At 37.2% G+C, this 22,146-nt stretch overlaps 1 protein-coding gene across 1 annotated transcript in view; it reads right to left on the bottom strand.

The window, feature by feature from the left end:
* Positions 1-22,146, bottom strand: part of GNA13 (G protein subunit alpha 13) — a 41,403-nt gene that overhangs the window by 7,705 nt on the left and 11,552 nt on the right. Inside the window, exon 3 of the mRNA XM_058561428.1 lies at positions 2,021-2,071. Within this exon, the coding sequence (XP_058417411.1) occupies positions 2,021-2,071 (51 nt within the window). The remainder of the gene's footprint in view (positions 1-2,020; positions 2,072-22,146) is intronic.

Below are 22,146 nucleotides of genomic sequence, written 5' to 3'. Positions count from 1 at the left end.
TGTGAGAAATAAACGTCTGCTATTTAAGCCACCCAGTCTGTGGTATTTTGTTTTGGCGGCCCGAGCTGACCAAGACAAGGGATTTATTTCATGTAATTGTCCCATAACCCTATGAGGGTGGTTCTCTTACTATGTCCATGATACAGATGAAGAAACCAAGGTTTAGAGATGCCTAAGGTCACAAAGAGCCAATCTGAGCCAGTCTGTGATGGAACTGGGATTGGAACCCAAGTAGTCCGGCTGCAGAACCGATGTCCTTGACCCCAGTGCTATTCCACCTCCCAGAGGTCATAGGGTTTGGCACACAGCAGGGCTTCAATGGCCCTGCTACTTCAGTCAGATATGGAGAAGCAAAAGCAATCCTGTGACTTGTCTGAATGGGTGGCCAACCTATAGTACACCAGGGTTTATTCTCTGCTCCTTTACAACTACCTTCTGATCACAACACTTTTTTCTTTTTATTCCAGATAGGGTCTCAGAATTGTTCTCAACATAAGATGCTAAGCAGCTAGTACAAACTGACTGGAGTCAGCCTGGAGTCATTCAGAAGCTATTTGTTGGGTGCCTACTACATGCCGGGCATTGTCACTAGGCATCAAGAACTCAACTCTTCACAATCAAGAGATGAGGTCCTTGCCCTTATGGAAAGAGGTGGGTAAAAGACCAATAAACATATAAATAAATAAGCCAACTGTAATAAGAGCAATGAAGTCTGAAAAAGCAAGGGCTGATAATGAAAACAAGAGGAGGGGACCTACTTTGAACAGTGTGCTCAAGAAAGGCCTATCTGAAAACGCAAAGTAAGAAGAGCAGGTCAAGGCAGCACTGTTTGGATTGGAAAACATGAAATAACTCTTAAAAATTAGTTTATCTACTAAGGCTTCTCTCCATTTGGCCTATACTTAGCTTTTTTTAAGGCTAACTATCTGACCAGATGGAAAAGTGACAATGAATAAGTCTTAACAGAAGGTTTCACTGATGTGGACTGAGTGAGTAAAACTAGAGAAGTATAGAGATCTCAACTTCTGGAACACCTGTGCCTATGAAACAGGCAGGAGAAAAACATACTGGCTTAAGGGCAGACAAATGCAATTCAGCAAAATACAAAATAAGGGAAAGTGCAAACATTATCTTGATAAAGCAAAAAGAAGGTACTTTTTCACATGTCCTAGATACATTAGTACGTGGCTTTCCTACCTGCAACAGGTTTCATTTTGTGCTTCCCTTCAGTCCTATTTTTAAAGTTAAAAACCTCAAAGAACCCATAAGACCATATTAAAATTTATAATAGAAATCTGCTGTAAGAGGAGGCAAATGAAGCCGTACGAAATTTAGTAGGTAACAAATGACTCTAAGGCAATGGTATTCAAACATGTTCTAAGCAGCAGAAATCTTTCTTTCAATGAAGTCTTCTCATGATTCCAACACGGTGAACAGACAGTGGCACTGCCCTGCCTGCAGCAGGCCTGGGAGCCAGAGCTAGCCATAGTGGCAGCTGAAAGTTGCTGGCTCTGAGGGATACACTGCAGGAAAACCATAAACTCTCCTTCCAAGGGTCATCCCTTCTCCTACATCATGGAGTTGGTTCAGCAGGCCTTGAGAAGCTAGCCATCCTACACTGTAACTCAATACAAAGGGCTTCCAAACAGGAAAATACTGTTTGCTGAAAGGTTTTGAAATCAGTTAACCCACTGTGTTCTTTCTGTTTCTGCTTACAAAAAATACAAAAGACACTGAAGTAGACTAGATAATGTGCAATCTCATTTTCAAACATAAACTTCTTTTTCTAAACAACTTTACTTTCAAGAAATAGTGGATTTCTTGAATATAGGGCATTCTGCAAGGAAATGGCAGAGATCTGGACGGTAGAGGGAGAAAAAATGCAGCAGGAACAGTCAGAATACTGCCACTAGGAAAAAGGAAGAAGCAAATACATAATTTTTCTAAATTTCCTAACATCGATATCCTGACCACTGCTTTCAAATGGCAATAAACATAAACGTTCAGTTTAAAAACTTACTGGTTCTCCAAGTTTATGCAAGTTATCCAGGAAATATTTTACAGATTCACCCTAAAAACAAAAAGAAAATAAAGTTATTAGGGCTTAGAAATGGAGATTTGGTTACAACAGTTTATATTAAACTATCTGGTTGTTCACTTAATCCAAACATACTTTGTTTAGTCACAAATTTCAGACTGAACAGCTAACCTCACTGAAAATGTATAAAATGTCTGCCTCTGGTTAATTTCATAAATGCTTCACACAGGCAACGTCCCAAGTGATCACCCACGAGGACACATCACATGTGTGTTTTTTGATACAACTGTCTACGTATCCAAAGAGAGGATGGAATTAAAAGGTGAAAACTGCTTTTGAGATAAACATACTAAAATTTAAGTGGAATTCTTTTTGTATACATCTTTTTATCTTAACTTTACACCAATGGTGGTTATCTTCAGAGACAAGAGCAAACCAGAGCCAAGGTGAGAACATGGTATAAAATTTTCCAGTAACAGGAATAAGCCTGGACCAACAAGCCTTGCTCTGAAAGACTGTGAACAATGCTGCAGGCTTGCGTCTCCACCAGGTCTTCTTGTCCCGAGTGACCAGCCTACTCTCTCTGAGCCCAGATTTCTATCAGACCTCCAGACACTTTCGAACATCTAAACGGTAAGAGAATACATTCTAAAAGGAAACAGTGGAACACAGGAGAGGAAGAGAAGAGGGGAAACATCTGGGGAAAGAAGGGCTCTGTGTCTTGGAGCCTCTCAGCACTCTCTCCCTCTGTGCTCACTTTCCCACTGGATGTCCACCACCATGGCACTCCCTGCCTGAATCTGCTTCCACAAGCTCCTGAAGGCGGTGCTCCTTTACTGTACGGGACCATCACCTGAAGATCCTGTTCAACTGTAGGTTCTGATTTAGTGGGGGAGGGGGCGTGGTTTCTGCAACCTTAACTAGTTTCTACCATCTTAAGATTCCTGAGGATCCCAAAGAGACTTTGTTTATGTGGTTATAGCTATCAATATTTACCACATTAGAAAATAAAACTAAGAAATTTTAACAAATATTTTATTTATTAATTCATCTTAAAACATCAATAACAAACCCATTACATGTTAACGTATTTTAGTATAGCTTAATAAAAGAGAGCAAGACATGCATCTACTTCTGCATTTGAACTGCTACTATAGGTTGTTTTGGTTGAAGTATATGAAGAAAATCTGGCCTAACACGGAAACGTAGGTGGAAAGGGGAGCAGTATTTTATAGATAATTGTAGATATTTTTGTTATTACACCAAAACTTGACAAGTGGTAGTTTCTTACAAGTTAGTTCACTGTGGAATAGAAACCCTACCAATGACCTTTTCCTACTTTGTTACACTAAAATTTACTGGTCTATCCTGTACTTTGAATGGATCTTTTACCCACCTACGATTTTGTGACATCATGGAACATAGTGCATAACTAAGTTATACAGATCTTCAAATGTTGGCACGTTTCATTACACAACATTAAGGAAATCATATTCATTAATATCACCTTGATCTCATCAGAAGTCTTGAGTACCGGGAAGTGACAAGCTCACAGTGGCGGGCAGACACAAGTTTCCTCAATTTTGATTTTCACTTGAAAGCACAAATTTTATCAATGGCAGCAAATACTCTCAGTTATTTTACTTGAAATGATAGGCTAACTTCATTCATTTTCTAAAAAATGTCTGTCAAATGCCCAAGTCTGAATAAGTCAGTTGTTTTTTTCAAGTAAAAACGGTGTTCCATGAAAGGTATTAGCTCAGCTCACAACACAACCGGTCGCAAAAGTGCTTTTCCTGAGACAATTACCCCACTTCGGTGTGCTGCAGGAGTGTTTTTAGTGTGTCTCCCGTTCCATCACACAGAATACTAAAAGATGTGTCATCAAGGGTTGAGATTGAAAACAATTAATAATGTTTACTGCTTAATTAAGGATAACATTAAGTGAAACAGGTTGGTGTGTGTGTGTGTGCACGCACGCACGTGTTTTAAATTGCAACTGCATATTGGTGAAGAAGACAACAACTAGTATTGTCTGTCCAGGGACCAATGACCTGATCTGTGCCAAGGCGATGGCTGGCAGTTTCAGCCACTGCTGTTTTGTACCATCAGTGTAAGGTGTCAACACAGTGAAGAAGGGAAATAACATCTTAATATCATTAGAAAGAGCATTGAACTCGAAGACTCCCTTTAAAGGGTTGCTGGGACTCCTAGGGGTCTGTGGACCACACTTTAAGAGCTGCTGCCTTAAAGTTTAGCATGGAGAAGTACACAGGTGGGTGTGCTTGTGGTGGGGGTGGGGAGTGTCTGTGATTTCCTCGTGATTTTAAACAGTGGTAGATGATTTTGCTTCTTGCTGGACCTGGTACAGTATTCACAGCATCTAAAGATGATTTTTAGGAGAAAGGGAAAATAAAAATCTTCAAGGAATTCATTTTGAGTTAACGAAGAGATTATTTGGTCAAATCTGTATGGATATTTTGCATTATATCATCCATTTTAACAGAAAAATATTATTTTTGTGTTTTGATGGATAACATATAAAGGCCAAAGGGAATCTGGGCTTAATCTTGAAATAACATCAACATTTACTCATAAGATTCTTTGTACAACCCCAATGAGGTTATACATTTAAGGTACTTAAAAAGTAAAATCAAATAAATATTACCAATTCTGTTGCACTGAAGTATATACATTAGAGTCTCTTGGACAAATATGATAAAAGATAGTCACTCTATTCATGTATGAGTCAGACTAACAAAACTGTTACCCTTTCAGTAATGTGTGTACTGAATACTTATGTGATGTTAAATATCTTAAATGAAATTTAACACATTTCAAAAAAGGTATTTTTTTGACTGGTAGTGTTGTGTATTGCATTTATGGGCTTTTTTCTTGACTTTAGAATTAATATAAATTCACTGTGTAAAATTTCAAAACTAGAAAAAGGTATAAAGAAAGACATAGGCAATAACCACTGATTCTACCACTCAGAGATAACCACAGTTAACATTTGAGGATATTTCCTTCCAATAACTTCTTGTATATTTAACACAGTTGAAATAACAGAGACAAGTTTGCATCTCGATTCTTCCACTTAAGTAATTGTAAGTAAATTTTAATGATCAAAATAATTCCTGGTATTTATATGCTAAAAAGTTAAATAAAACCACTAACCTAATGTTGAATATTTGAGTTATTTCCTTTTTTAATAAACAGTTTTAATATTTTAAAAATAAATATTGTGATAAACAGCTTTGAGTGTATAGCTTTATGTGCTCTGAATTATGTCCTTAGTGATCCCAGAAGAATTACTAAGGCAAAGAGGGTAAACATTTTTAAGATGCCTACTATCACTACCACAAGATTGTACTGATTCTCTCCTACTCAACAGTTGAAATACTGAGTTTATTAATAGTGAAACTATGATGAAGATAAACTAAGCCAAGATCATGTAAGAGCGTTCCGCAGATGCTTCTATAACAAACTAATGCGCAAACTCAGAGAGGCTCCACATTGTGGTGACTGATGCTTATCATTTCAGGGAACCCAGAGCAAGGGAACTTTGTTTAAAAGACAAAATGACACGTTCTCTATCCAAATCAACAATAAAAGTTCAACTATACAAAAATTTATTTCGATTAATATTGCTGTATATCTTAACTAATAGTCAAATAAATAAAAGTTAAAGTAACTTTAAGATGAAGCAAGTGCACTTCCCCCTTTAAAAAACAAATGCTTATACCCAATCCATTGTTTGTGAAAGCAGTAGGAAATTGGTATATCCATTGTAGTGACCTTGCAAATTTATACAAACTTTCTAGAAAGTTATGAGTAGCATACTGCATAAAACTTTCAATGAACTTTCACCCATTCTAAGGAATTTATTCAAAACATAAAACAAAATGATACAAGCAAAAAGATATTTTTCTCAGTGCTGCCTATGGTAGCAAGATTTGGAAGTTCATTTTTTCACTTATTAAGGGAATGATTTAATAAATTTTGTTACACTAACATAAGTCATCAAATAATTACTTTGATATAATTGCTGCATATGAAATATCTATACTATTAAATGCTAAATTAAAGTAGCAGATTACAAACGAAGGTCCATAACTCCTTATCCACAAGTTTTTTGTAAGCTTGGCCCCAACACTCATTTGGTGGCAAAATCTGACTTGAATTGATGTGCGGTTCTTTATAGTCTTTATTTCTCCTACTTAGCGTAACTATTCAAATTTTGCTGCCAAAAAAAAAAAGTTTGGCCGTAGATATTACATAATAAACAGTACATGCACTGTATTATTTTTCTGAAATTCAAAAAAATTCTTAATTCCATAACAAATGTAGACTCAAGGATTTATGATATGAATGGATCTGCATTACATATGCTTTCATTTTAGCTATTTAAAATATGGAAAAGGTAACTGTGGCTCTATGAGTAACTATATTCTCTTTTAAAAAAAGAAAAAGGAAAAAAGAAAATCGCCCCTATTTGTTCTTCTCCTGGTATTATGAATATAAAAAAATATTTTAAAAGTCCTTTTCACTGAAGCCTCTTGATTTAACTGCCTTCCTTAAGAGGGGATCTTAGATCTTTCAGGTTCAAATTACTACATGCCTTTGTTTATTAGGAATTCATAATCTCACCAAAATCAAATGATAATAATTAACAGAAATATGCACATGCTCCTGTTACTAAATTTCAACTTCTAGTGAAGGAAGTTTCATTAGTATAATTCACGAAATCCTTTGTGCACTTGGGACTATATAAAATATTTATAATTCACTTTCACATGTTTGAATACGTGGATTCTCTCTAATATTTTAGGATCTAAATAAGGTGCCCTATGCCAACTGACTACACTTTGCCTTCTCCTCTACCACTCAGCCAGTATCTATTCAAGGAGTATAACACTTTAAAACATTATTCCTATGAAAAATACATTTTGATTTAAAATAACTCCTCAATCAAAAAAGCTATGTTAATTCACCATTTTATATCATAGGTGACAGTACTGATCCTTCCATTAGTAAGAAAACTGAGAGCGGGAGACATAAGAGCAGCTTAATGATCTTTTATTGTGTGTGGTTGGAACCTATAGCCTCATACTGTTAAGAGATTAGGTTCCCCAAACTAACCTACTCTGAAACAAATGATTTTAAACACACATACATGCAAATGCACACGTGCATGTGCAAACACACGTGTGCTATAAAAGGAAGAATACTTTTCTGAATTAGGTAATTTAGGGGAAATTTCTCACGGTAGCTTTAAACAGTTTTACTAAAAAAAAAAAACACAAAACCAACAACAACAACAAGACAAAAGAGAAAACTTGTCTTTTTACAATGTTAAAAAAATTCCAAATTAAAAAATATAAAATGTGTGTTACTTGCAATTTAACCACGAAGGACATGGAAAATGAATAATGGCATCTGTTCTCAGCGCGCCCCAGAGCTTCTGTGGTTGCCTTCTGTCAGTGAGCTAGTGCCGTATACAAATTTTACACCTAGCTTGATGCCAGGCACCTGGGAGCTTCCCCCTCTTGCTCCCCAAGTGCTGGATGAATAACGCATGAATTACTAGGGAGAAATTTCCCTCAAATATTTTTTTCCTAACAGTTTCAGAAGTGATCAAACGTCTATCAATTGTCTAACATTAATGGCAAGGAAAAGATGTAAATTCTAGTCCTTTCTCTAACACTAAATGATCTGGCAAGTCTCTAAACTTCTCCAGGCCTCAATTTAACCATCAGTAAAATGAGGAAGTTCCGTGGTTTGACGGATAATCACTCAAGTTCTGCCCTAGGCAACAATTTCAGTTTGTACAACTGATTTAAATTTAAGTTCTTCTTTCCTTATATCTATACGTCTATTAATCTTAAATTCACTTTTGTTGTGACTTATTATTCAAGTTACGTTGCTAAGTCTCTTGGCTAATACAGAAATAATTTCATGAATCAGGCAAGCAATATCATGGGTTTAAGGCTCAATTTTTGTTGGTTATGACTTGAAACTCCACTATAATTTTCTCCAGTCTGTTTTATGTTACTGAAGGGAATTTTAATAAAATTCCAAAGAAAAGTCATTTCATACTTAGGATAAAATTTAAGATATTTTATGTCATCCCTTAGTTGTTCTTTCTCTGTTCAGAATACTGAGATAACCTTCTAAGCTACTGCAGTCAGCCTGTAAAGTATAAAGTAGCACAGCACTCTGAAGAAGTCCTCCAGTATTTCTTCACCCTGTGGATCTTCAGGTTCCATCTAAACAATGCCATAGCAGCCAGTGGACCTGGGTTCTCGTCACAAGATAGGCTTTGCTTTTGACAAAGCCAACGAACACGGGTAAGCTTAAGTTAACTCAAGAATAAAATCGTAAGATGACAGATGAAATTAGCTCCAGTGTCCCTTTGAATTTAAAAATTCTATTCGTTCTATGAACTATATTTTCTAACAGCTTTACAAAGTTGTGTCTAAACTAGGAATGGCCTCAACGTTGTCCCCCATTCACAAGAATCACTTTACAAAGATTATTTCTTTGCTTGCAGAGACAAAACAGGTCAGAGCTCTGAGTTTGAAGGTAACAGAAAAGCCGAGAACACAAATTAGAAAATAATTTCTATTAAACAAATGTATAGTTAAAGGGATATCTGGCAATTTATTTGCTCAGTTACTGAACAAGTGACAGATTTATTCAACGCTGTCTTCTACACAGCTAAAATATCTAAAGAACAGGATTTAGAATGTACTACTTGAAAAGGATGTGGAATTGGGGACGGCCCGGTGGCATAGTGGTTAAGTGCACGCGCTCCGCTTCAGCGGCCCGGGGTTCACCAGTTCGGATCCCCGGCGCGCACTGACGTACTGCTTGTCAAGCCATGCTGTGGCGGCGTCCTATATAAAGTTAAGGAAGATGGGCACGGATGTTAGCCCAGGGCCAATCTTCCTCAGCAAAAAGAGGAGGATTGGCAACGGATGTTAGCTCAGGGCTGATCTTCTCACAAAATAATAAATAAATAAAAATGAAAGGACATAGAATTTAAGCTGGACAGGCAAAGAATACACAAGAAGAAATTATCTGCTTTTTTAGAAGAATCTACTCAGGGGCCGGCCCAGTGGCGCAAGCGGTTGGGTGCGGGCGCTCCGCTGCAGCGGCCCGGGGTTCGCATCCCGGGTGTGCACTGACGCACCACTTGTCAAGCCATGCTGCGGCGGCGTCCCATGTAAAGTGGAGGAAGATGGGCATGGATGTTAGCCCAGGGCCAGTCTTCCTCAGCAAAAAGAGGAGGATTGGCAGATGTTAGCTCAGGGCCGATCCTCCTTACAAAAAAAAAAAAAAAAAAGATCAATCTACTCAAATACTGGCAGCTTTATTTCAATAGCAAGGGGGCAACTCTACTTATACAATATAAGTACAAAGCCGAGATTTTAACTTCAAAGTCTGATCTAAACTTCTAAAGTCTGTGGAGATACGGATCAAACAGATTTTTTTGAAAGCAAGGGACATCTTCTAAAAAGCAATTTGGCAATATGTAACAAGAGCTTTAAAAATGGTCCTCATTACAGTACTATGGGAAAAGTATATGCAAGTACAACAGTGGTAGTGAATTACTATGTGGCAGAAGGAAAGGTTGGTTGAGAGCCACTGGATTATTCCTTTTACATATCTCTATTCTAGACCAACTATGACCAGCAGGCCAAATCTAGCCCACTGCCTGTTTTTGTGTGGCCCATTTCTAAATGTTTGGGGAAAAAATCAAAAGAATGTTTCAAGACATCTGAAAATAATATGAAATTCAAATTTCAGTGTCCATAAATAAAACCGTATTGGAGCACAGCCGTGCTCAAGTGTTTATGTACTGTGGATGGCTGCTTCCTTGCCACAACAGCCATGAGAACAGTCACGAGAGAGGCTGTATGTGGCACTCTCTTCACTGCACTGACACAGCTGTAACTTGAAAATGTTTCAAGTGTCACCAATATGGTCACAGCATGACTTTTTCTTTTTATTACTAGTGCACAGCCAGGGCTGGCCTGGTGGTTAAGTTCTTGCACTCTGCTTCGACGGCCCGGGGTTCGCAAGTTCGAATCCCAGGCGCGGAGCTGCACACCACTTACCAAGCCATGCTGCGGTGGTGTCCCACATACAAAATAGAGGAAGATGGGCACGGATGTTAGCTCAGGGCTAATCTTCCTCAACAAAAAAAGGATTGGCAATGGATGTTAGCTCAGGGCCAATGGCAATGGATGTTAGCTCAGGGCCAATCTTCCTCACACACACACACACAAAATGAAGAGAGAACTTTTTTTTAATTATCTAATTGAGGTCATATTGGCTTATAACATTGTGTACATTTCAGGTGTACATTATTATATTTCAGTTTCTGTATAGACTGCAGTGTTCACCACCAAAAGACTAGTTTTTATCCATCTCCATACATATATGCCCCTTTACCCCTCTTGCCCTCCCCCCAGAAAAGAGGACTTTAAATGTCACACTTTTGAGGCACAATGGAATGTGGGTGATTTTGATATGAAATTAGATGGCAAAGCCTTGTGTTTATTATGTGATAATAACACTGTAGCTATGCTAAAAGAATATAACGTATGTCAACATTACCAGACTAAACACTCTTCAAGGTAATCCCAACAGACAGGAAAGCAATGGTCAGAAAAATTACAAAATTTAAAATGAAACAGTTCATCACAACAGAATTTCTTCACAAAAGTAAAAAAGGAAAATGAGACTGCAACCAAAGTAAGTTTTCAAGTGGTTCACATTTGTTAGCCAAGCAAGGACTACCATTTACTGCTCAGTTGTTGTTTGCTCAAGGAATCAATGCCAAGTCTGAAGCAACTAAAGAATTAGCCTGTATGAACAGTTTGTGTGGAAGGACTACCGATGAGAATAGTTTCAAAGAAGCTGAGGAAACAGTAAATCAGTACAACTTAAATTGTAATATGCTACGGTGTGTTACAACTGATGGTAGTCAAGATATGTGTGGAGCAGAAAAGGGACAAATTTACAAAGCTTGTGAAAGGGTTACGCATTGTGTTATTCACCAGCAGGTACTCTGTGGGAAATATATGAATCTATCGTGTGTTATTAAACCAGTAGTATCAACAATTAATTTAATTCGCTCTCTGGACTTGACCATCATCCGTTCCACGAATTTTTGTCAAAAATAGAAGCTGAAGGGCCGGCCCCGTGGCTTAGCGGTTAAGCGCGCGTGCTCCGCTACTGGCGGCCCGGGTTTGGATCCCGGGCGCGCACCGATGCACCGCTTCTCCGGCCATGCTGAGGCCGCGTCCCACATACAGCAACTAGAAGGATGTGCAACTATGACATACAACTATCTACTGGGGCTTTGGGGGAAAAAAAAGAGGATTGGCAATAGATGTTAGCTCAGAGCCGGTCTTCCTCAGCAAAAAGAGGAGGATTAGTATGGATGTTAGCTCAGGGCTGATCTTCCTCACAAAAAAAAAAAAAAAAAAAAAAACAGAAGCAGAAGATGCTGACTTGCCCTATTCACAGCTCAATGGCTTAGGAGAGGTAAAGTTTTACTAAGATTTTCTGAACTAATGGATGAAACTAAATTTTTTCCGAACAAGAACTACCTTCAACCACTAATGGAGACTACTGAATGGCTTTGGAAATTAGCTTTAGGGTTAAGATTTGATTATATTTCTAATGAATTCAACCCAAAATTAAAAGGCAAAACAGTTTTTGCATAACTTATACTGTGGTAAAGTCATTTCAACAACTAGCATTATTTGAATCATAAGCAATGTCAAACTGCTTTATATACTTTTTTTGCGGTCAAACATTAAAACAAGTGAGGCCTCCATTCTCACACAAATTTGCAGCAGACACACATTTCCAAAATCAAACTATCATTCTAGGCGCATCTTTCAGACCCCAACGCAACTGCAAAGGAAATTTCCATATTTCAAAATCCATTTCACTGTGCCATGAGGAGCTTCCACCTACTCCTCAAGTGGAAATGGTTAATTTGTAAATGACATGCCAAGGGGCAAACATCAAGAAGTATCTAACAGAATTCTATAAAAGTCTTCCAAGGAATGACTATGCTCAATTAAAATCATACACTCATTTGGCAGTACTTATCTGTGCAAAAAGACACTTTCAAGAATGAAATGTGTAAAACCTCATTACGGATCGGCATTAATGGATGAACATTTGCAATTGATTTTGATGACAGAGAACACTAAAACTTTGAATCTCAATTAAGCAAAATGTTATCCCTCTCCAAAGGAATCCCATTCTTCTCATTAGTAAACCTATACTACAAAACACTGTATATAATTTTATTATTATATTTTGAATTTCATCGATAAAAAATCTGTGGGGCTGGCCCCGTGGCCGAGTGATTAAAGTTCCGTGTGCTCCACTTCGGCGGCCCCAGTTAGCGGGTTCAGATCCCAGGTGCAGACGTACACCACTTGTCAGCCATGCTGTGGCAGTGACCCACATACAAAATGGAGGAAGATTGGCACAGATGTTAGCTCAGGGCCAATCTTCCTCAGCAAAATAAATAAATAATTGTGTTCTCTCTTGTTATATAAATACCTACATAATGCCCTTGATTTTTGTCTCTTGGCATGTGAAGTCTAAAATACACTACCTGGCCCTTTACAGAAAGTTTTCTGACTTCTGCTCTAAACCAACGGTTCTTAACATTGGCAGTGCATCAGAACTGCTCAATGTGCTTATTAAAAATACAGATTCCCAGGTCTACCACAAATCTACCAAATCAAAATCTTAACAAGCTCCAAGAGAAGTGATTCTGATGGAGCCATCGCTAGTATCACTTCAGTCCGCACATACATTTTACTTGAAACTGGATTTTATATTAAGTTCATCTTTTGGTATTGATTACACCAAATCAGCTGGGTTGTTTCTAAAGCCTTGGAAAAATGCTAAGAATATTAAGAAACTAGATTAGAAACTTATTTAGTATTATCCTATTGCAAAAGTAGGTTTCAAACAATATTTATGTTCAACTTGGTCTCACAAGTAAAACATCAGGCCTTCATTTGACATATCTGAATTATAAACAGCAGAATTCAGTCTACAAATAGAGCTTTCTCTTTTCAAAACTGATTTGGTAATTGTGACATACTGTATACAGTTCTAGCTGCCTTACTCCCCACATCCCTAGAGCCTATTTTCAAATGTCTACCATAGTCCACAGCCTTCACAACTAACTCCCTGAGATTTTTGTGGTTAAAAATTAATGAAACTGGTACTCCAGTTGTGACACTGTTAAGCTGCTAAAAGCACAAACAAGAAAAATTATTTTAACTATTACTTATATTTTAGCAATAGGACCCTAAGGAACTTAAAACCTCAAACTTACAAAATTAATTTGCTTCTACAGTAGACACCTAAACTTTGCATGATAGGTAAATAAAGCAATTCAAAGTGCTTAATAAGAAGGATTCCATCTTTTTTCCCGGTAAACAGGTAAAAATCATACTATGGAATGAAAAGAGCACTCCAGATGGGTGAAGTACAAATGAAACAAGATTAGCCATGTGTTACTAATTGGAGAAGCTCTGTGGTGGTTATATGGGAATTCATTCACTCATACCATTCCTTCTATTTTTGGATTCAACTGAAATTTTTCATATAAAAAATTAACCATAAAAAGATAGGACCTGTAGAGGTAGGCACTTTTAACGCTGGAAAGCAGTGACAGATAGTCATCTGATAGTTAGGGCGGACTGTGAAACTACAAAATGACAAAAATGTTACCCACACTCATTAGACTTACATCATTTAGCAGAAGAGCTAATACATATCAGTAGTCCCCAAGGACATTACTGTGTTACCTAAAGCTCTCATAATTAATCTTACAAGCAAAACCACTGAACAACCTAGCAAATGGCAAATTATGTTGTGCATAGTCTGCTTCAGAAAGCAGAGCTTCAGTTAATATATTTTACAAAGTTTAAAAAAAAACTATAAGTAATGTATCGAATTTTACTTTGCTACTAAAATGAAGTACCATTTCTTACTCTTTTAAAATGTCCAGAATTTAACTGCAGGCCAATTAAGTATGTCTGTAAACGGCAGAAAGTTCACTGTGAAGAAAATAAGTCAATTAGAAAAAATAAAACAAGTGAATTAAAAAGTATCCCATTTTTATGTGTTGGGGCCCTTTTAGTTATCAGACTAGCATCACCTAAAATAGATTTTTTTTTTTAAAGTAAACATAATAGTACAAGAAATATTAAAATTGGGAGAAAATTTGTATTACCAAGATAATTAAGCAGTAAGTACTTCTGAAATCTAAGTATGCATGTGATTCTGAAAATGACAGCATAACTCAAAGTTAATGTCCAGTTTCTCTTTATATAGAGAACCAACCACTAGCCAAGTGCTATAAACAGCAAAACATTCCTGAAGAAGTACTAGTCAAGTACAAAATAGATGTTTGTGTTCTAAAATGGCTAAGTCCAATGGTTTCAAGTGGTTTACACATTTTCCACGCATATTAAGTCCTTCCATTTGCAAGTCTGGAATATTTCAAAGAGGAAAAAGAATCAAGAGATAAGATAGAAAACCAGAAATCTCTGTTTACTCCTTAAATTGATTACAACTGTGAACTGTATTGCCATATTGCATTGCCTCTATTGTCATAATAAAGTTTTTGTATACCTGTAACATGCCTTTAATTTTCATCAGTCTTATAATCCCCAAACTAAGCCAGGTCAAAATGTTTTCTGAATATTCATTAGACAGGCTTCATTAAGCATGTGTTTGGAGAAATTATTCAACAGGAAACTTATTAAGTTGCCTTTAAAAGTGACTCAGAAGTAGGTTTTTAAAATCAATAATTCACATTTGTATATAATTTCAGCCCTGCAAATATCTTGGTGAAGCCACATCTAAATAAGGAGCCTTTAGGGCAATAGTCTATGAATAGACTTTCTGTAACATAAGCCTTTCTTTCCATCTGGCATTTACTTGTATAAGGTTTACAGGTAGAATCAAATGCCAAATATAAGGAAAGTACAAAATGGAAAAGTTTAGGGTTAAAGCTGGTTAATGAATCTTCATTTCAATCTAAGGATGTGGCTAATAACAAAGACAGATGGTAATACTTCTTATTATTTAAAGACAATTTCCCATCCTATTTGTTCTTTCTCTATTGTCTCTTCACATATTCACATGAACATATGAAATATATCACAATATCACTCTATTCACACTACTTATTACAAGTCTAAGATTCTAACATTCTAATTCCTTAAAGACACTGAACATAAAACCAGGCCTAATTATATATTTTTTTAAGAGTTTGTTCATAGCTTTGAAAATGACTCAAGTTAAAAAATCTTGAAACCATCCTATTTGAAATATACCACCTCTATAATGAGTTTCATGTCTTTCCCCCCCTTAATTTTTATTTCAAAATAAAATATGATAAAAAGGCTAGCTCTACACACAGAGTAGACATCAAACCCTCCTTCTGGTTCTCAGAGCCCACTGTGAATAGTTCTCACTTCGCCTTTCATTTAGTGCCCTTCCAGCATTCTCATTTTGCCGGGTCTTCACAAAGGACCTATTTTATTGTTCCTTATCTTTGAGATGACCTACCTTTTTTTTTTTTTTTAAGACTTCCCTGTTCATTTTTCTCTGGAAAAAACAAAGTATTGATGTGATGCACAGCACGTGATTTTAATAAGAGTAATACCATCCTCTTTATTATTAAAGCATACTTAACGTACTAGCACTCATGTCTTTTTGTTTCGTTCACAGGAGCAAGACAGTATTTGCTTACATTCAAAGAAACATAAGCTATTTTCCTTCGCTATGTAGATAGGTCAAAATTAAGCAGACTCCAACTGAATGTACAGTTTCAAATTTCTTGCTAGCATTTTCTATGTGCATCACTTAAAACTTCCAAAAGAGCCAAAATTAGTCAGTTACATTATAAACCACCCCAATTTTTTAAAACATTTTTTTCAAATTAGATACCTTTCCAGACTAATCTAAGATAGTTTAGGGTAGCCTAAATAGAATTTCCAAAAGAATATCTTTGTCTAATTTAGACAATTAATTTCAATTTTTTATTGCTTATAAGTTATAAAAACAAACTAGTGCACAACATTAGAAATAAGAGATGTGGGGAAAGAACTAAGTTATCACTTCATTTTGTAAACTTCCCTTTTGTTGTCACTGCTCACAAATTAATAAATTCCTTTTTATACCAAGTTTTTCAATTAGACAATGAAATAATTTAAGCCTGATGATTTTAGTTTTCTAAGACTATTCCTGTAGTCCTACAAAATTGCAATTTACACATAACACAAAATGTACAATGCAGTTTAGTAACTCTCCTACTACAAAAGTCACAAAAAAGGACCTTATTTTATTAAAATGCTTCATCCTGGAGAGAGAGAGAAAGAAGTTGAGCCATATATGTAAGCATTTATAAATACATATGTATCTTATACTTATAAGCTGTTCAATTTTGTTATCTTAAGAAAGTATCAATAATTCTCAAAAACCTATATAAGAATTACAGCTGCTTCTTTAAAATAAAATAATGCAGGTTTCAGAGTGGAGGTCAGCATTTCTTTTTAAAATCTTCCCTTAAAAATTAAATACAAATTTTAAATGTGAGGAAGGAGTTTAATATTGCAAAGATGGGCTAGCTCTGACATAGTACAAAATGCTGCTCAATATGGTACCAACACGGTAAGATTTACCCCATATTTATTCTATGTTACCATTTAGCACCACCACCTTTTGTTCATAAAAAATATATATAGGAAAGAATTTTCCATTTAAGTCAAAAATTCACATCCACTTCCAGAAGAATGGCTTACCAGTCCTCTGAGAAAAACACCTCCTCCAGGAAATGCTAATGTTGCAACATTAAATGAACAGGATACAAAATTGTACAGAAAGTACAGAAAAGTTTATCTCAACATCCAATATTGTATTCAAGTACCGGAAGGAAATACACCAAAATGTCAACAAAGATGTCTTGGGGTGGTGGTACAGCAGCTAACTGGATGATTTGCTACAACAGACATATATATACGTTTTAAAATTTAAACTTTACAAAAAGCTAATTTGGATTCTGGAGCCTATAAAGAATTCCCTTAAAAACAAAACAGCTTTCCTACTTTTCAGTTTTTACATAATGATAACACTAAAAAGCTGTTTAGAGTTTTGAACCCTGCAAAACTCCTCAAAGTTAAAATACTTTTTTGAAAAGGGTCAATCATATATAATCCCAACAGCATATCAAGAAACATTTAGCTTTGCTAGAATTAGGACTCTTCAGTAATAAAATTTTTCTGATTTTCAAAAAGAAATGACCTCAATTGTTAAAAAGAAAAAAAACAATATGCAGTTTTCCAACATATGACATACTTCCCAAATATAGTTTCAATTCCCCTGCTATCTAAATGGAGGGCCTATAACACCACTCCGTAATACCCAGAAGTCCTTGTGAACACACACCAGATGAAAGTTCAGCTCTATGATGATGTGCTACAATGCATTTTGAAATCCCCACAACTCAAACATTATGCAAGAGTCAACATTAATTAACAATCAACATTAATTAATGAAGTGATTCTATGCCTAAAATCACACAGCAGGGGAGGGGAAGATCCAGATTACTTCATTTCCAGTTTAGTGTTCAATCCATCATTGCAAACCCTCTTGCCAGCAGAGAAGCTCCACACAGCCTACGTGAGCATTAACTACCTTGCCCTCCCCACCTGCCAATCAATCATGTCAGACAGCAAAAAAATGCAACCTGTGAATGTTTCTAAATACTGATGAATGTGGGTAATAGCTCCAAATTTATATTGGCATATCAGTTCCTGTTTCCAAGTCACTATTCAGTTAATTGTGTTATTAAGGGACACAGGAAAGCATGGTAGTGAGTATCAGACATGGGCTATGGAGTCCTACAGCCCTGAGTTAGAATCATGGCTCTATGACCAGAACTAGCTGTGACCTTAACCTCTATGAGCCTGTTTTACGTACAAGATGAAGGGAACTGGACTACATACTCTCTTAGGTCTTTTCTAAGTTAGTAAATACTTAGTGATTCTGCGTACTCTCGGCAGAAAAGCAACAAATGCAGTATACTACAGTATTATCATATCATTTGCAACCACTGCTGGCTGACTTATTGGCTCCCCACTAGATTGAGAACCTCCATTAAGGCAGCCAGCTAGGCAGTTCTTGAGTCCACAGGGCTATTCAGCCTAGAACCGGTGTGGGCAGGTAATCAATACATGTTGGCTGAAGGAACAAAGGAATGAATGAGCGCCATGTGTATAACTGATCAAGTTACTGACCTCACTAAATAAGAAATGGTCATAAGTGGGCCGGCCCCATGGCTTAGCGGTTAAGTGCGTGTGCTCTGCTACTGACGGCCCGGGTTCGGATCCCGGGCGAGCAACGACGCACCGCTTCTCTGGCCATGCTGAGGCCGCGTCCCACGTACAGCAACTAGAAGGATGTGCAGCTATGACATACAACTATCTACTGGGGCTTTGGGGGAAAAATAAATAAATAAAATTAAAAAAAAAAAAAAAAGAAATGGTCATAAGTAAAACAATCAAGTACAAAACTCTTATGTGTTTGCCTGGCCTAACAGATTAACTATTATTAACTGGTATTAACTCTTCTGAAAGTGAGATTCAAAGAAATTGGTTAACATAAACTCAATGTCCTCTTGAACTTTAAAAAGGCTTGAAAAAACCCAACCTACTAAGCCAGGTGGTTGAAATACTGCAAAACGGAAATGAGAACAGTCAGCTTGATTTCAAGTGAATCTTCGCCACTTCCTCACCTTTCTTCCCTCGTCAAAAGCCCTTCCAGCCTGGCTTGTCCCTCACCACGTCACCAGCCACAGTCAGCAATAAGCTTTTTGTTGCCCAAATCAATGGACACGTCAGTCTTCACTTTACTAGACCTCTCAGTGGCACTGAAGCCCACATTTTCTTCTTTGAAACACTTTCCTGGCTTCCATGGCATTACCTGTTCCTGAATTTCTCCTACCTTTCTGGCCATTTCTGGTAGCATCTCCTCTTCTGAACATCCTCAGAAGCTCTGAGAGTTCCTCAAGACTCTCTTGTGAGCCCTAATCTCTTTTCACACCCTTTCCTTGAGTAATTGTACACATACTAGAGACTTTAAATATCACGTGAATACAAACAACTCCTGAATTTCTGCCTCTAGCCCAAAGCTTGGCTCTGGATTCCAGACTCATGTATCAAACTGTCTACTTGATTCTACCTATATGTCTCACAGAGATCTCAACCTAAAACGACCAAACTAAAGTCTTATGTTTTCTCCTCCATTCTCTTTCTCACACAATCTTTTCATTTCAGCAAAAAGCACCACCATCCACCTGGTTGTTAAAACCAGAAACCCAAGTCACTCTTAACAGATACTTTGCTCCCTCATCTCATACTCAATCTATCAGAATCCCAATGATTTTCTCTACAAAGCATACCTTGAATCCATTGTCTTCTCTTCATCTCTATGGCTACCACCCGACAATGAGCCGTTCATTCTACAACAGTTTCCTAAGTCTGGAACTGCTCAGGATCCAGAACAGCACAAAGGCTCTCGATAAGTATTTACTGACTGTTCTCTCCACTTTCCTCCAATTTCCACACTCCAGCAAGCTTTTTCCCACCTTAGGTGTTGCACACATGGTGCTCCTTCTGCCTGTCAGGCTCTTTCTTCTCCTCGCCTGGCTGACCCTTTCTCATCCATCAGGTCTTAACTTAATGTCACCTCCTCAGACCATCCTCTTGTTCTCTCGTTGCTTCCCTTTTTTTCCTTCACAGCATTTATCACACGTGTGATTATCTGTTTGCCTGTTTAATGTTAAGTTCCTCCAACTAGCATCTACGATCAATGGGACCAATGAGTTTCATCTGGTTCACTGGCAAATACCCAGCCTGCAAAAAAGTGCCTGGCTCATTAATAGATATTCAACAACATGTTACTGAATGGCTGCTGAAAGCTGCCAGTTAACTGTTATCAGACTTGTTAAAGAACAACAGATGTCCTGAAATCTGCTACCCAAGGCCTTCTTGCCCTCATCACCTCTTACATTTGCTCTTCACTTCTCACGTTTGAGGAGAAAAGAATTCAGATTATCATAACGAAACTAGATACTCAAAGTAATGCTCTAAACCTTAATACTTACATATAGTATAAAATATAATTACATATAAAAATATCAGATGGACATATATATTCCTAGCAAAAGAATGCATTTCCACAGAATGAAATTTTTTTAAAAATAAAGAGGCTTCTCATATCTTACATTAAGGCCAAATATGCAAAATACTATGCAACAGGTGGGAACCTTGGTTTCTTATTAAGTTGTAACACTAACCTTAAAATTGGTTGCAACATTTAATCATAACATAACATAATTTAAAAAGTCAAGAAAAAAATTAAGCAAGTGTAATTCTCCTTGCCCTAGTCTAGAGTTGAAATGTATATAATCTATATGGGCAACATTTTAAAGTCCCTATCATTTTTGAAGCTGTAGCTAATAAACAAAGACAGTTTTACTGCACAGGTGGCAAGTTAGTAACAGTTAAAAATAGCAAGACGGGGCTGGCCCAGCGGCGCAAGCAGCTAAGTGTGTGCGCTCCGCTGCGGTGGCCCGGGGTTCACCGGTTCGGATCCCGGGCGCGCACCGACGCACTGCTTGTCAGGCCATGCTGTGGCGGCGTCCCATATAAAGTAGAGGAAGATGGGCACGGTGGTTAGCCCTGGGCCAGTCTTCCTCGGCAAAAAGAGGAGGATTGGCAGATATTAGCTCAGGGCTGATCTTTCTCTCTCACACACACACACACACACACACACACACACAAAACAGCAAGTCATTTGTATTGCAATATTTTAACTCAATAGGCTAAATCACATTACTCTTTTTAAAATATTTCAACTAGGATAAATAGTATTTGCAGCTTTGTGACTATACAGCATTCAATTATTTAGGTTTTTAAAAATCAATAAAAATGAATTTACAGACCATCTTATATTTTAAATAGCAATTTATTTCTCTAAAATGCACATACATCTTCTCATTTGTTAGGCCTCATGTAGTACAAAGTTGGTCAGGCAATAACTTATGAGCGACTCTCTAGCAACTCAGAAAACCTAGTGCAGTTGCTCATTGCTAGTAGCCTCCATGAGTTTTCCTTTTGCTTAATATCAGTAAACAGATACAACCACACTTCACATCATGAAGCCTAAAATGAAAATCACATGATGATATAAGACGACAGATTCTCTATACAACTTTTATTGAGGCAGTTCATCCTATTTAACAGAAAAATAACTTTTAAAAAGATTATCCAGGGAATAGGAAAACAGTAACAGGACATTGAAAAGGAAAGTGCAAGTCTCTTGCCCTAATTATTCACTATTCTGGCTCTTTTTCTTTAACTGTTCTAGAAGGGTTAAAGAGAAGAGAAATGTCCCATTAACAGGGTAAATGTAGCTGCTCTGGCTCAAAGAACCCAAAGACACTTGTTTTTTGCGGGGGAGAGGGGGTGAAGGAAGAGTTTTGTTTGTTGGCTAACATTGTTTTTAAATGCCAGAATCAGTAAAATGGCTTTTTTTTCTTTAGGGGGACAAATTTGAAATGTTTATTTTCCTCCATGAGAAAAAGTAGAGATTCTGTTAGACTAATGTTTTTAGTCGGTTTTTACACAAAATGGTCAGGAGTTCTAAAATCTCACAAAAAGTACCATGAAATCTTAAAAAATCATTCTATATTTTATGAATATAAGGAATTTTTTCATCTTGGAAAAGGTTAAATACCCTCTTTAACTTGAGTACTCGCAACACCTGTGCCAAGCCACAGGCACAGGAAACAGCAGAAAGGGAAAGAGCATAGCAATGCGTGCAGGTGGAAGACTGCCCCAGAAACGGAGCAGGAGGCAGAGAGAAAGAAGGAGGCAGAGAGAAAGAAAGAGAAAGAAGCACATTCAGTGGGAGTGGCAGAGCGCCGGCACCTATGCCCAGGGTTATCTCATCATGCCTCCAGCAGGAAGAGGGCAATTTGG

This window comes from Diceros bicornis, chromosome 18 (assembly GCF_020826845.1).
Source record: "Diceros bicornis minor isolate mBicDic1 chromosome 18, mDicBic1.mat.cur, whole genome shotgun sequence".
In the NCBI taxonomy this organism is placed as follows: domain Eukaryota; kingdom Metazoa; phylum Chordata; class Mammalia; order Perissodactyla; family Rhinocerotidae; genus Diceros; species Diceros bicornis.
The sequence above is the reverse complement of the archived record's forward strand: the minus strand, read 5'-3'. Positions and strand labels throughout refer to the sequence as shown.